Here is a 16242-nt window from a genome sequence, read left to right as displayed (position 1 = left end):
TGTTTTTTTAGGGCACTAAAAACACAAATTCTACAAGTGACCCTGGCTAAAAGGCGGGGTGGGTGGTGGGAGGGGGGGAACTAAAACTGCAAATTAAACTTTAAAACATATAAAATCAAATTAAAATTTGGTTCCCAGGGGTGATGATGCACTTCAGTCCCTCCGACGCCCACCTCTCGCGGAAGGCCGCGAGCGTACCAGTGGACACCGTGTGCTCCATCTCTTGGGACACCTTGGTGCCCTTTTTATTGGTGTTTTTTTTGATTTTTGGTTTTTTTTGGTGTTTTTTTTGGCACTAAAGCCACAAATTATACAAGTGTCCCTTATAAAAGGGGAGGGGGACACTAAAACCCGGCAATTAAAACAAATTAAACTTTAAAACATATAAAATCAAATTAAAATTTGGTTGTCGGGGGTGATGATGCACTCCAGTCCCTCTGGCGCCCAACTCTCGCGGAAGGCCGTGAGCGTACCGGTGGACACCGCGTGCTCCATCTCCAAGGACACCCTGGCCCGGATGTAGGCGCGGAAGAGAGACAGGCAGTCAGGCTGACCGACCCCCTCGACCGCCCGCTGCCTGGACCGGCTGATGTCATCCTTGGCCGTGCCCAGGAGCAGTCCTACGAGGAGGCCCTCGGACCTACCCGCTCCCCTCCGCACAGGGTGCCCAAAGATCAGGAGTGTGGGACTGAAGTGCAACCAGAAATTGAGGAGCAGCCCCTTTAAATAATGAAACAGGGGCTGCAACCTCGCTCACTCGATAAAAACATGGAACACGGACTCTTCCAGGCCGCAGAAATTGCAGGCGGCCTGGGAGCCCGTGAACCGGCTTAAAAATTTGTTGCACGGGACTGCTCCGTGCACCACCCTCCAGGCCAAGTCCCCGATAAACAGTGGGAGGACTCCCGCGTAGAGTGCACTCCATCGGGAACCCCCGCCTCCTCTGGACGGCAAGATGGTACGCCATGGCGTGTCCGGATGGCAGACGAGGATGGCAAGGTGGGCAACAGCTCTACAACTCTTTTGCGGGGGGGAACAAAATAAATGTTAGATCAAGTGCACCCCGATCTGGGGGACACTCCAGACACTTAACTGCCCCTTTTTTAAAAGTGTTTTTTGTTTCTTTTTTTTGTTTTTTTTGTGCTTTTTTTTTGGGACATTAAAACCATATATTTTACAAGTGCCCCCTATAAAAGGGGAGGGGGACACTAAAAATCCAGCATTTAAAACAAATTAAACTTTAAAACTATAAAATCAAATAAAAATTTGGTTGCCAGGGGTAACGATGCACTCCAGTCCCTCCGGCGCCCATCTCTCGCGGAAGGCCGCGAGCGTACCCTGGACACCGCGTGCTCCATCTCCAGGGACACCCTGACCCGGATGTAAGCGCGGAAGGGAGGCAGGCAGTCGGGCTGAACGACCCCCTTGACCGCCCGCTGCCTGGACCGGCTGATGGCCCCCTTGGCCGTGCCCAGGAGCAGTCCTACGAGGAGGCCCTCGGACCTACCCGCTCCCCTCCGCACAGGGTGCCCGAAGATCAGGAGTGTGGGACTGAAGTGCAACCAGAAATTGAGGAGCAGCCCCTTTAAATAGTGGAACAGGGGCTGCAACCTCGCACACTCGATAAAAACATGGAACAGACTCTTCCCGGCCGCAGAAATTGCAGGCGGCCTGGGAGCCCGTGAACCGGCTTAAAAATTTGTTGCACGGGACTGCTCCGTGCACCACCCTCCAGGCCAAGTCCCCGATAAACAGTTGGAGGACTCCCGCGTAGAGTGCACTCCATCGGGGACCCCCGCCTCCTCCGGACGGCAAGATGGTGTGCCATGGCGTGTCCGGACGAGGATGGCAAGGTGGGCAACAGCTCTACAAACCTGTGGGCATCCTCACAGGTGCACACATTATCGTAATGCAAGTACCTTTAGGGAGCAGTAACTGTTATGCAAACACAGGAGCCATTCAGCATCAGCAATGGCTCACAAACATCATGAGATCATTAATCTGTTAATCGATTCATTTGCTGGTACAGTATTATTTTCATCACCAGTAGCTCTTCCATGGTGTTGCTTTTGGATGTTCGACGATGCGCTGTTTTACATGGACAGGACCATTATGTCTGGCGCAGAAACTATTATTCTATTGCTAAGATGTTGCTGTGAGTTTGTCTTTTTAATAGGCCACAAGATCTAATTGCTGTACGGGCACATCCAGGGTCAATCAGAGGTTACTTGCTTCAAGACAGATCCTGAATCCAATTCGAGTATATTACTGGGGAAGCTTCACTGCAACCAATAAGAAATGATTGTCTTTTTAAGATTGACACCAAAATTTGTGTGTTTGGTGCAATATACACACACTATATAATACACTTCCTCTAAGCATCACACTTTCTTCCAGAGTATATTCTGTTCCCTCACTTCCCTCAGTGTTTCCTCTGAATGATGTTTTACATGGAGGAATACTAACTAGTCAATTGAAAGCTGTTCAGCAAGAGAGTTATTTGACCTAAAGCCATGAAGTCCCATAAAGTTACATTATCAGCTGTGGCTCAAATGGTAGCACACTTGTCTCAGAGTTGGAAGGTTGTGGGTTCAAGTCTGCACTCCAGGGAATTGAGCACATAAATCTAGGCTGACACTCTCGTGCAGTGCTGAGGGAGTGCCGCACTGTCGGACGTACCATATTTAGGATGAGACGTGGGGTGGACATCTCAGGTGAACTTAAAAGATCCTATGGCACTATTTCAAAACAGGGAAGTTACATAAGAACATAAGAAATAGGAGCAGGAGTAGGCCATTTGGCCCCTCGAGCCTGCTCTGCCATTTAATAAGATCATGGCCTCAGCTCCACTTCCCTGCCTGCTCCCCATAACCCTTTACTCCCTTATCGCTCAAATATCTGTCTATCTCCGCCTTAAATATATTTAATGACCCAGCCTCCATAGCTCTCTGGGGCAGAGAATTCCACAGATTTACAACACTCTGAGAGAAAAAATTTCTCATCTCAGTTTTAAATGGGCTTCCCCTTATTCTGAGTCTGTGCCCCTAGTCTTAGTTTCCCCTATGAGTGGAAATATCCTCTCTGCATCCACCTTGTCAAGCCCCCTCATTATCTTATATGTTTCGATAAGATCTCCTCTTATTCTTCTGAACTCCAATTAGTATAGGCCCAATCTACTCAACCTATCTTCATAAGTCAGCCCCCTCATCTCTGGAATCAACCTAGTGAATCTTCTCTGAACAGCCTCCAATGCAAGTATATCCTTCCTTAAATACGGAGACCAAAACTGTACCCAATTCCAGGTGTGGCCTCATCAATACCCTGTACAGTTATAGCAGGACTTCTCTGCTTTTATATTCCATCCCCCTTGCAATAAAGGCCAACATTCCATTTGCCTTCCTGATTACTTGCTGTACCTGCATACTAACTTTTTGTGTTGTATGCACAAGGACCCCCAGGTCCCCGGTGTCCTGCCCAATATTTATTCCTCAATCAACATAATAAAAATAGATTATCTAGTCATTATCACATTGCTGTTTGTGGGACTTTGCTGTGCGCAAATTGGCTGCCGTGTTTCCCACATTACAACAGTGACTACACTCCAAAAAGTACTTCATTGGCTGTAAAGCGCTTTGAGACATCCGGTGGTTGTGAAAGGCGCTATATTTCTTTCTTTCTTTATGAAACTTCATGGGATCAAGAGTCAATGTTGTAGTCTCCAAAGCTCACTCACCCCCAATTGTATACCACTCTGGTGGGTTTACCCTGACTGTAGGGCAGCACATACCCAGGGATGGTGAAACAGGAGCCTGGGTTGTCGACTTATAGGTACCATTCTGTGAGTAGAACATGCCAGGCTCCTGCTTAACTAACTTGGGTATCAGTACCAGATATTAGTGCGGATGATTCTGCAGGATCAACTGGGCTGAGATTGCCTAAGTCTTGTCCTCATTCAATGCCTGCATCATTGCCATTCCCCACTGTAATGTATTTGCTTTATGGGTTCTTTGCTTAAGAATTCATAGCAACACATTGCTATTAAGAACTAGTGGGTTTATTAGCAAAAGGGTTAACAATCACACTGCACATTACCAGTTCATCTACCAGGTTCACAACCACCTGCCTCATCGTGGATCCCCTGAACCCAACTGGCTGGGGTTTTATTGAGTCTTGTGAACATCACATGGCTGGTGGAGCCACTCACAACTCAACAGCTCTACCAACCTGTGAGCATACTCACAGGTGCAGGCATTACACCTACCCACTCCTCTTATTACTTTGTAGTGATTTGTTTACAACTGGATGGCTTGCAAGGTCACTTCAGAGTGCATCAAGAGTCAGCCACCTTGTGTGGGATTGGAGTCACGTGTAGGCCTGCCTGGGTAGGGGTGGGTTGCAGGCACCCTTCCACTGAAGTCATCCATATGGAATTTTATGACAGTCTGACAGCTCTCAGTCATTTTTGCTGAGCTAAGCGATGATAGATCAGGGAAGGCTGCTGCAGGTGGTGGGGGGCGGGGGCGTGAGAAAAAAAACCAGTGCCCCATTTTGAAAGCTCAGCTATGTTTTGGTAAAGATCAGTCAAGGAAAATTCCACACACGACATCAAAGAATGTCAGGCAGCATGTAACCTGCTTGAAGTGCTTGGTCCAAACAGTATAATAACCCACAGCCACAGCTCTGCTAATTGGAATCATCTGCCGCTTAATATTTTAAACACAGTGACATTAAAGCCAGGGGTTAAAAGGCAAGATAACTCAGCTGCTTCGTACCATGGCAATCATTGTAACAAACTCGCAGGCACCGACAGATTGCAGCTCATTATGGGTTGGTCTTATCACGATTTTGATTTCTCTGCTGATTATAGTAGGCGTTCAGCTCAAAACAAAATGATGGACCCAGACAGAACTGCGAAGACTGTAGTCGGTGCCTTATGGTTGTCAACAAGGCAATCGAGAGATTCATGTTAAGCAGGGAAAACTCATTAACCATCGTGGTGCCCACCATAGCTTGCCGAACTATATCTAGTCCATCAATGCAATTCCCAACTCTCAATCAGTTAAAAGGGAATAATACTCCAGGGAGAAGAGTGTTTCAATCTAAAGAACTTTGTAAAAATGAAGTTTCATGCAGACATCTCGTCTTTTATCTGGAAACTGATTGGATGACATATCCATTTCTTTTGGCCAGCTGCTCCTGAGCTGAGTGAGAAGCAGCATATTTCTCGGTGCTAGAATGCAGCTTAAAAGCTCACTGCAGGCTGATGTGATGGCAGGCACTTACCTTCCAGCTACATTCCAACCACAGTCCATTTACTGGGAAAAGTGCTGATCCTCAATTAGCTCAATGATACTTTATCATCATCCAAGGAAATCTGACATCAATATGCTTTTTTCCAAGAAAATATGACTAATGGGGGAAATCTTTTACACAATTTCTTATTTCCCAAACTACCTATTTGTATTTTGCATTCCAATTTGCTAGGGATATAATTGATGGCCAGAGTGCAGAACTTGTGGGAAGTGCCAAAGACGATGGCTTTGGTCTTCCCAATATTTAACTGGAGGATATTCCGGGTCATCCAATTCTGCATGGCGGACAAGCAGTCAGACCGCACAGAGGAAGTGGAGGGGTGGAGAAAGGTGTTAAAGAGGCAAAGCTGGGTGTCAACAATGTACATATAGGTCAGAATTTTCCGGGGTGGTAGCGGGCGCGATCGGTAGCAGGTGGGATCTAGAGTCCCAACACCAGCAGCACCAACAACACCAACTTCCTCCGCAATCACCTGATGCTGCACAGGACACAGGGCATCAGCACCCGACCACATTGCTGCCCGAGAGGCCAGTGATGGCTTAATTGAGGCCAGATTTAGCTAACTTTACGCTGTACATCCATATGGTTGCCACACGATGTGCCAGGTTGGCACCACCCCACAGCAACACCATAAAACATCCCTACAATGCTCAAGTCATTCCTTTCACACTCATCACCATTGCGGGAGGTACTGTTATGTCTCACCTTTCGCTGCAACTCACTGAGCCACTTCCAAAGGTGCACACAAATCTGTCCAAACCAGAAAGTGTTGAAAATAAAGATTTTTTTTATCTTTGACACCATATTAACAGAAACTTTACATAAACATTGGATAAAAGACTCAAGTGGCTACCCTTGTGTGTTGTTAGTTGGTATGATTGCACTAGGATGAGGGTGAGTGTGAGGGATGGCTAGTGAGATGGAGAAATGATAATGTAGACAGAGAGAGAGGGATGTGTGGAGGTGCAAGGTCAGTTGGTGTGAGTAAGGATGTGCTGGAGTAGGGTAGGGAAGGCAGAGTGATGGGGATGTGATGAGTGGCACAGCAGGATAAAGTTGAGTGTGGCTTTGTACTAATGCTTCGTGATCTACTGAGAGCGTTGAAAGTTTTGTGGCACTGCACCCAGGTCCTCCTGACCACATCCCTGCTGTGCCCTCCTGTGAAATCTGCAACCAAGCTGTCTTGGTCTCCTGGGAGGTCTCTTCTGTCCATGTGAAGGGACGAGGACCTCCCTGCATGCTGTGATTCCATCCATAAGCATACGGAGTGAATGATGGGACAGCCCAGTTTCAGGCCCCCAATGCTGCAGTACACTGACAGCACTATTATGAATGAGACTTCAAATGTAATGTGGCCACGGCCCCTTTAAAGATGCTGGCTGAAAACAAGTATCATGAATGATGTCACCAGACCCACTCCAGCTCATTGGCCCGGGTAACGCACTGGGTGGGCTTATTTCAACAGCGGGATGGAGATAGCAACGGGCTCGGGCCCCTACATGGCCACCACCCGCACTGGATCCGCCCAGGTAAAGAAAATCCCGGCCATAGAAGCTGTCCCTATATCATCAGATGATGTTGCCAAAGGCAGCATGATGTAGATGAGGACTAGGGGCAGCCAATGATTGATCCTGGGGGGCTCCAGAGGTAACAGTGCGGGGGGCAGGAAGAGAAGCCATTGCTGGAGATGTGGTTACGTTTGTATAGGTAAAGTGGAACTAAGCAGGGACAGTCCCACTGAGCTGGACCATGGAGGAGAGGTGTTGGAGGAAGAAAGTAAGTCAATCGTGTCAAAAGCCACAGACAATTCTATTCTAACTGTGTTCTCGACCTACCAAAGATCCCCGATTATATTCTACTGTGAACTTTGTGGCGCCATTATCGCAACATGATGGTACATTCACCCCAACAGCCTCAATGTAACTTCAGTGTTGCCTTGAACCATAATTAGCATTGCTTTAATCTTATTGAGACTGTGTTGTGAAAATATGGACAGTAATACTTATCATTTAGTCTTTGGTGTTCTGAGATCTGCAAAGAACGCTTTGCTTCAGTGACTTGCCCTATAATTATTTTTACGTGTGGCAAGGTGTTCATCTGCAGCTCCACACAAGATCTGAATAGTCAGTGCTGTTCAGTCTTCGTTCTGAAGCCTCTGTAATGCAGACGGCAAAAAGTTTGGCGTGGCTTCACAATAGGCCGTCACATAAGAACATAAGAAATAAAAACAGGAGCGGGCCATACGGCCCCTCGAGCCTGCTCCGCCATTCGTTAAGATCATGGCTGATCTGATCTTGGCCTCAACTCCACTTCCCCACCCGTTCCCCATAACCCTTGACTCCGCGGCACGGTGGTGTTGGGTAGCCAATTTGTTTACGTCAGGAATTTCTGGCCTGCAAACCAAAAATTCTCCACTAGAATGTCCAATTAGTAGCGGCTCTGAAAACTTGCTGCAAAACACGCAGACACAACATTCTAAACTTGCACCTAAAGGTTCTGCTTCCCCTTTCACAGGGAGGTGTTGTGGTTTTAGGTAAGTGTGTCGTTGCAAATCATTTCTCAGGCTGGGACAGAGAGACAAGTTCTGTGCTTCAACGCTGTTTACTTCTATAAAGACTCTTCAAAGCTCAGCAAGTTGAAGTGATGAGGTGATGTGTAACTTTACAGGGGGAAGGGGGTTTGTTCACAGAGCAATGTCTGGAATTCCTGGACACTGACTAACATCCCGTTCCTTCGGAATGAGTTGATGGCTGATCTGAAATACAAGATGGAACCCCAAATCTTTTTGCCGGGGAAAAAAATTCAGTAGCTGCACATTTGTCCTTGTGATCGTGTTGGTGTTTGTAATAGATTTTTTGCATTTGACATGCCATACGTCAAACGGCTTCTCCAATGGGCGACTGGGCAAATGCACTGGTGCATCTGGTGTGGTCCTGAACCATACAGACCATGGTGGACGCAGGTTCAATCCCGGGCCTGTGTTAAGTTCGCTGATCTAATAGGATGGTTGTATCTCAGCATGAGTCAGCACATTGCTGTGACGAAAAGGGAAGAAAATCAGGAGGAAAGAATTGTAGATTTTAATTTGGTGTTTCTGCCAATTGTAGAATTTGTACAATTTATGATGAACATTTAGAAAGCCACAATGTGAGCTGAGTTAACACTTCCAGTTGAGCAAGCTCATAACAAACTCAGTAATTAATAGCCCGGATTTTATGGTCAGTGGCAAAGGAACGGCGCTCACTGTTCACCTCACTGACAGCTGCCCACAGACTTTTAGAACATAAGAACATAAGAAATAGGAGCAGGAGTAGGCCGTACGGCCCCTCGAGCCTGCTACGCCATTTAATACGATCATCGTCGATCCGGTCATGGACTTAGGTCCACTTCCCTGCCCGCTCCCCATAACCCCTTATTCTCTTATCGGTTAAGAAACTGTCTATCTCTGTCTTAAATATATTCACTTGGAGTTCAGCCTCTGAATATGCGCAGACGCAAGCATCGTCCGTGTACTGTAGCTTGACGACAGAGGATAGGACAGTCTTGGATCTGGCCTGGAGGCGACAAAGCTTGAACAGGTTCCCACTGGTTCTATAGTTTAGTTCCACTCCAACGGGGAGCTTGTTGAGTGTGAGGTGGAGCATTGCAGCGAGGAAGATCATAGTCAACATCTTCACCGAGGCGTACGAAAGAATGAGCCTTAACAGCCATAAGAAGATCCTCCACCAACCTGACCCCGCCACACAGCACTGCCCCCCAGATCAAGATCGACGGTGCGGCCCTGGACAACGTGGATCACTTTCCATATCTTGGGAGCCTATTATCAGCAAGGGCAGACATCGACGACGAGGTTCAACATCGCCTCTAATGTGTCAGCGCAGCCTTCGGCCGCCTGAGGAAGAGAGTGTTCGAAGATCAGGCCCTGAAATCTGGCACCAAGCTTATGGTCTAAAGGGCTGTAGTGATACCCGCCCTCCTGTATGGCTCAGACACCTTAAATCGCTGGAGAAATATCACCAGCGTTGTCTCCGCAAGATCCTGCAAATCCCCTGGGAGGACAGATGCACCAACGTTAGTGTCCTGAACAGGCCAACATCCCCAGCATCAAATCACTGACCACACTCGACCAGCTCCATTGGGTGGGCAACATTGTTCGCATGCCTGACACAAGACTCCCAAAGCAAGCGCTCTACTCGAAACTCCTACACCGTAAGCGAGCCAAAGGTGGGCAGAGGAAATGTTTCAAGGACACCCTCAAAGCCTCCTTGATAAAATGCAACATCCCCACCGACACCTGGGAGTCCCTGTCCACAGATCGCCCTAAGTGGAGGAAGAGCATCTGGGAGGGCGCTGAGCACCTCGAGTCTCGTTGCCGAGAGCATGCAGAAAACAGGCAGGCAGCGGAAGGAGTGTGCGGCAAACCAGTCCCACCCACCCTTTCCCTCAACGACTGTCTGTCCCACCTGCGACAGAGACTGTAATTCCCGTATTGGACTGTTCAGTCACATAAGAGCTCACTTTTAAAGTGGAAGCAAGTATTCCTCGATTTCGAGGGACTGCCTATGAAGATGATGACATTTATTCAATGACCCACCCTCCACAGCTCTCTGAGGCAGCGAATTCCATCAGATTTACAGCCTTCTGAGAGAAGGAATTCCTCCTCATCTCAATTTTAAATGGGCAGCCCCTTATTCTAAGATTACGCCCCCTAGTTCTAGTCTCCCCTATCAGTGGAAACATCCTCTCTGCACCCATCTTGTTGAGCCCCCTCATAATCTTATACGTTTCAATAAGATCATCTCTCATTCTTCTGAATTCCAATGAGTAGAGGCCCAACCTACTCAATCTTTTAGTGGGCTTTTCAGCAGAGACTTGCTCCAATCTGGCATTGGATCGGTGTGGCACCTTTCTTGTCCCTGGTCTGGTCTTGTAGATGCTAATTCTAGCTCCTCTACTGCCTTCCCGGGAGAAGTCAGCTAACTGAATAAAAAGCTGGTATCAGTAAAAGTGATCATGAAGCTGTCAGATTGTCGTTAATAACCCAACTGGTTCACTAATGTCCTTCTGGGAAGGAAACTTGCCGTTCTTACCCGGTCTGGCCTATATGTGACTCCAATCCCACACCCAAGTGGTTGACTCGTAAGCACCCCTAGGAGTGGCCTAGCGAGCCAATGCAACCAAAGATGGGCAATAAATGCCAGCACTTCCAGCGACGCTCACATCCTGAGAATGAAAAAGGAAACTTAGATAGAATCATACAGCATAGCAGGGGACCATTCAGCCCATCGTGCCTGTACTGGCTCTTGAAAGAGCTATCCAATTAGTCACGCTCCTCCACTCTTTCCCTATAGCCCTTTGTTGAACCTGGGCATTTTCTGTTTATTTTAACTGATGTGGGAAGAATTTGAGGTACTGTCAATATTTTTCTTCTCTCTCTGAACGAATTCCTTTGGCACCACAGCATCAGTTCAATGGCATTAAACATGAAGCAGTGATGGACATGAAACTTGTGACAAGAAACATTTTTTTTTAATGGAGTTGCTGATTGTATCAGTCAAGGTGATATTTTAAATTACTCTCTTTGCAGCACAATAGCCTAGCATCAAACCCATTTATGAACTGTCCTTCTTTTCTTTAGTGCTGAGAGAAAAGCAAACATATTTTTTGCATTTAGAGTAAAATTAGTCTCTGCTCGATTTTCGGTCTTCTACCGCCTCTGTTAGCACCCGGGAGGGGTGGCAATGGCAGTGGTAAGCACCGCCGGGTGTGCGAACAGCTTCCAGCGCCCCGCCGAGACATTCGGTGCCGGTTTTGACGAGCATTAGCGCTCGGAAGAGGCGAGCCGGTGTGCAACACCACTGATTGCGACACCAGCTCGATTTTTGGCTACCGCCCGATCCGTGAAAGCGGGCGGTCCGAGCTGTAGCGGCTGTAGTGAGGTAAGTAATGTCCACCTCGGGTAAGTGTGATTGTTTTCTTTTGCGATTTATGTTGTGGTGGCGTGAGTTATTTATTGGGAATGTTTTTGGTGTTTCTTTTCATTTCCCACCCCCCCGCCCACCCCCAAGCCTCTCTTAGAGCGCTCTGAGGTCGGCTGTTTAGCTCGGGATTTTCGCATGCTCAGCCGGCCTAGCGCCCTAAGAGAGGTGTGTAACGGTTCCCTTAGCGCTCAGCCCCACACTCAGGGCCCAGCTGATGAACTTTGCTGACTGAGGTGCAAACTGCTCCCGGGCGCAAACTTCACCGCCCCACCGCCATTACCACCCCGAGATAAGCAGAACCAAAAATCCAGCCCAGTGTGTTTACTAACTTGTTGATTTTAAATCCTGAGTCAGTTCAGCTTTGGTTAACCAATGACGATTTTATCTGTATCTTTCTGCAGGGCTGCTACTGACCACAACATTGACAACACAACAGCTGTACTGCGGGAATGGCTGAAGAATGTTCAGCAGGCCTATCACTATGTGGAATGGAGGCCGCTGGATGATCCCAAGTGAGTAGTTTCCATTGCGCGGTCATCCCGTGCGACGCTCGGCCCCTCCTTTAAAGACACATTTTAGACAGTGTCCAAATATTTTCACAAAAACCTCGTTCAACTGAGTAATTGACTGAGAAAATATTCCTTGTTCACTTTAAAATAGAATAAAAGCAATTAAAGAGGCAGCGCCTGCTTCAAAAGAAGTGTTGGGGGAAACCTTATTTTAACACGCTGAGGTAGATCATGTCGGAACTGTCACAAACGTGCAATTTCATTGGGACAAAAGTGGCAGATTTCACTTTACAGCATCTTTTCCTCTTCAAACAGCGAACAGAAAACTCACCCTTTTCTTTTATGAAGGTAGGATACCTTTAAGGTTTATTGTGCCAGACTTGCTAAGTGTCTCTCGTTTAGGCTTGAGTAACACTGGGCTTGTCTCAAAATGCTAACTGCTTTTATTTTTATGCTAAATATAAACACAAGGGAGGGCTCGGTGCAATCTTTACTCAGAATATTGGGAGGCCCGAATGGGGCCAAATCCGACAGCCCAATCTATCGAGAGTCAGCAGAGTGGCCAGAAAAGGCCAAGGCAAGTATGTTAATTTAACTTTCTTGTGGAATCTTTGTGGCCAGGAGGAGCAGGACATCTGCCAAATGCTAATAAGGCTCGGGTGATAAAATGGCTGGGCCCAGTGTGCAGGGTATTCCTGGCCTGCCAATCCCCAACCACTGAGCTAAAGTTGGGGTTTGAAAGTTCTGAGAAAGTATTAGTTTAGAGTAGGAAATGATAGTGTAGTTACGAGAATATGTTTTGTTTTCTAGAATTTACTTAGAGTTGTTATGTCATTTATAATATTGGCTGTCTGAATTTTTAATGCGCATCACCTTTCCACCATCTACTCTGCACTTGCCTGGATGAGTGCAGCTCCAAAAACACTCAAGATGCTCGACACCATCCAGGACAAAGCAGCCCGCTTGATTGGCACTCCATCCACCACCCTCAACATTCACTCCCTCCACCACCAGCGCACCATGGCTGCAGTGTGAACCATCTATAAGATGTACTGCAGCAACTCAGCAGGCTTCTTCGGGAGCACCTCCAAAACCCGCGATCTCTACCACCTAGAAGGACAAGGGCAGCAGGTGCATGGGAACACCATCACCTCCAAGTTCCCCTCCAAGTCATCCTGACTTGGAAATATATCACCGTTCCTTCATTGTCGCTCGGTCATAATCCTGGAACTCCCTCCCTAACAGCACTGTAGGAGTACCTTCACCACATGGGCTACAACGGTTCAAGAAGGCAGCTCACCACCACCTTCTCAAGGGCAATTAGGGATGGGCAATAAATGCTGGCCTTGCCAGCGACGCCCACATCCCAGAACAAATAAAAAAAACTCTACACTAAGACCTCTATTCTATAGATAGTGCTTAACACCACTTCTGCTACAGTGAAATGTGGTGACAAGCACTGTTCTTCTGAATCCTCTGTTATAGAAAGACCTTTCTTGTGCTGATTTTATTGGAACATCAAGGTCCTGTAGCAACAGTTATCAAGCATTGGGAAAATGCGAGGGGGAAACATGTTGCAAATCTATTTAAACAAACAGAACTGAGTTTATTTTCATCGAGTGACCAACCTCAAAATTGTTCATATTTTTAAACCAAAACGATCGCTCATCACTGCTAATGAATGACACTTGGCTACTTGCGAGTAGGTTATAGGTTCATGCATGAATGACCGAAGCTTGCAGGATACGTTCTTGTTTAAAAAAAAACGCAGCTCCAGTATATTGTGCATGCTGTTCATTCATGCTGCTTATTATACTGTCTTCCTCATCCATGTGCTCCTAGCTCACACTCTCTCTGAAAACCTCCTGTGTCACCTAGCTGACTGCATAAACATGGAGTGGATCTATCATAAAACATGGAGTGGACATGTATAACTACACTACGGCGCCCACAAATCCCCGCACGGTGAGTTCCTGGTTTCAGGCATGCTGTGAGGAGGAGGTGCCAAAGAGGAAGCAGGACTCTTCACCACCAGGAGGGTGGGGAGAGAGGGAAAACACAGAGGACCAAGTCACTCCAGGCTGGCCTTGTGCACCCCTAGCAGTTTGCTATGGAGTGGCAGAAGCCTGAGATCAGGTTTCCCACCCACCTCAAGCAGGCAGGGTACATGGCACAGGGAAATTCCAAATAGGGAATGGAAATTTTAAAAAGCAAAATTTTAAAATCCTTTCATTCTGGTGCAAGCTCCATTATAGTGAGTGGAGGAGATCCATTATTCAGTGGAGGAGATCCATTAAAGTCTGTGGAGAAGATCCATTAAAGTCAGTGGATGAGATCCATTATAGTCTTTGGACGAGATCCATTAAAGTCTGTGTGAGAGATCCATTATAGTCTGTGGGAGAGATCTATTATAGTCAGTGGAGAAGATTCATTACAGTTTGTGGACTAGATCCATTATAGTCAGTAGAGAAGATCCATTATAGTCTGGGAGCGATCCATTATAGTCAGTGGATGAGATCCATTACAGTCAGTGGATGAGATCCATTACAGTCAGTGGATGAGATCCATTACAGTCAGTGGATGAGATCCATTATAGTCAGTGGATGAGATCCATTATAGTCTGTGGATGAGATCCATTATAGTCCCTAGCAGGGAGAAACTGCCAAGGACAGAAGAGCCTATATACAGGAGAAATAGTACCCAGCCCCCTGATGATTGCCTGAGTTATAGCCACCTGCTTCCCAGTTCGGGGATTGGTGCAGTGCCAGCTGAAAAGGAGGAAGCAAATAAGCAAAAATGATCAAGTAATATCAAAAGTTAGATCTAGTTTGTCCTTTAATAAGTACAGAAATACAGTAGGGCTTCTGTTCTGTATAAGTGGGGCATTCATTCAGTCAGTGTTTTACCTGTCAGCTCTGTTAATCTAAAGATTATATAGAACAGTAAACGGTAACCGATACTGCACAGAAATGTACAACAGTGATAACATTTTAATTAGGGGGCACTTACTGTTAATCATGCTCCTGATTCAGCTGGCAAATTGTTTGATAATGTTGTTACTCAGAATATAGTAGGTGCCATGAGATGGTTAATAGAAGAGGGCAGTTCGTTTCAGTGGGCCCAGTGACATTTTCTCATCTTTGAATGAAGTGCTGTTTGCACTGATCCTTGCAGCAACACTTGGTCTTACTTGAATGCTCTTCAGCATTCTTCTTAAGTTTCTTTAAGGAGAGGTTGACGTGATTCAGGAGGTCACCTTCTCCTTCGTGGTGGGGGCCGGGGGGGCATAATTCAACATTGGTGGGGGCGAATCAGTCGTCCATTATACACCCTGGACGATATTCCTTGTCATTAAAGCACGTCCACCAAAGTTGAATTTCACTGTCCCCCCGTCAACCGAAATACCAGCGTGAGGTCTGTTATTGTGTCCTGCCAAGATGGGTTTTGCTGCTACCACTGATCCAGTAGCCTTTGGTTGTCTTCCAGATTCTATGCTGATGAAGTAGGGCCCAAACACTGGACCAATTCCAGGTTCACACATGTGATGAAACTCAGGCAAACGGCACTGAAAACTGCGAGGGAGAAGTGGGCTGACTACATCCTGGTGAGTGAACCTTCTTTCAGGTTATAGTCTCTTTCAAAACAATCAGGAGTCCTGTTCACCAACTATCACTTAGGATGACAAAAACACTTCCAGCTCAGTTGCTCACCACCTCCATTTTTGGTGGAAAATATGAAGAGCCAGTCCACTGATTCTTCATTTTTTTTTCTATATTTGTGCGCTATTTCAAAATTAATTCCGCCACATCGGGTGAGATGAGTACTGCAGCAGTCAGAGTTCACATTGTAAACATTAAAATAGAAAAATATTGGGATCAAAGTAAATGCAGTAGTATTTAATTTCCTGTTTTAGCCACGGGCTTACATTGCAATCTATCAAGTCACGATATGGTGACAGAGGAGGCTTGTGTGGAGCATAAACACTGTTATAGACCAGTTGGACCAAATGGTCTGTTTCTATGCTGTAAATTCAATGTAAGTTTGTTCTGCCTAGCTAAAGTTCTATTGCTCCAGTAGCTCTTCTCAATAAGGTTGCCTTTAGGAGCCATATAAAAGAATGCTATGGCAAAAAGCTGGGCAAGTGTGCTTTGGTTTTTGCAATATATAACGAACTAAAATCAATATGTCTTATGTCAGTGGGGATGGGAGTTTGGAGGAGATTACAGTGAGATGCTTCTGCCTCCAATATTTACCATATTCAATCTCCCTGGGCCACAAAAAACTCTAGCTGATAGAAACAGTGCCTGAGTTTAGCATCTTGGCCAAGGGAGGGGCCCCACTCGAGAGTGGCCACACCCTCCATGGGACTGTTTAGCATAACAGTCAAGAATCATCCAACCGGGTAACAAAGGATCTGTTCACTTCTGAATTGATGTGAG

General features: G+C 46.6%; 1 protein-coding gene across 3 annotated transcripts in view; it reads left to right on the top strand.

The window, feature by feature from the left end:
* Positions 1 to 16242, top strand: part of LOC139268740 (procollagen galactosyltransferase 2-like) — a 213694-nt gene that overhangs the window by 118626 nt on the left and 78826 nt on the right. For 2 of the 3 annotated variants that reach the window (XM_070887391.1, XM_070887390.1), the window contains exons 2-3: positions 11696 to 11806; positions 15290 to 15407. In XM_070887391.1, the coding sequence (XP_070743492.1) occupies positions 11696 to 11806; positions 15290 to 15407 (229 nt within the window). Of the gene's footprint in view, positions 1 to 11695; positions 11807 to 13670; positions 13769 to 15289; positions 15408 to 16242 lie in introns of those variants that run through there. The other variant, XM_070887392.1, reaches the window with a different exon arrangement.

The sequence above is a fragment of the Pristiophorus japonicus genome, chromosome 8 (genome assembly GCF_044704955.1).
Source record: "Pristiophorus japonicus isolate sPriJap1 chromosome 8, sPriJap1.hap1, whole genome shotgun sequence".
Lineage (NCBI taxonomy): Eukaryota > Metazoa > Chordata > Chondrichthyes > Pristiophoridae > Pristiophorus > Pristiophorus japonicus.
This window is presented reverse-complemented; position numbering and strand designations above follow the sequence as displayed.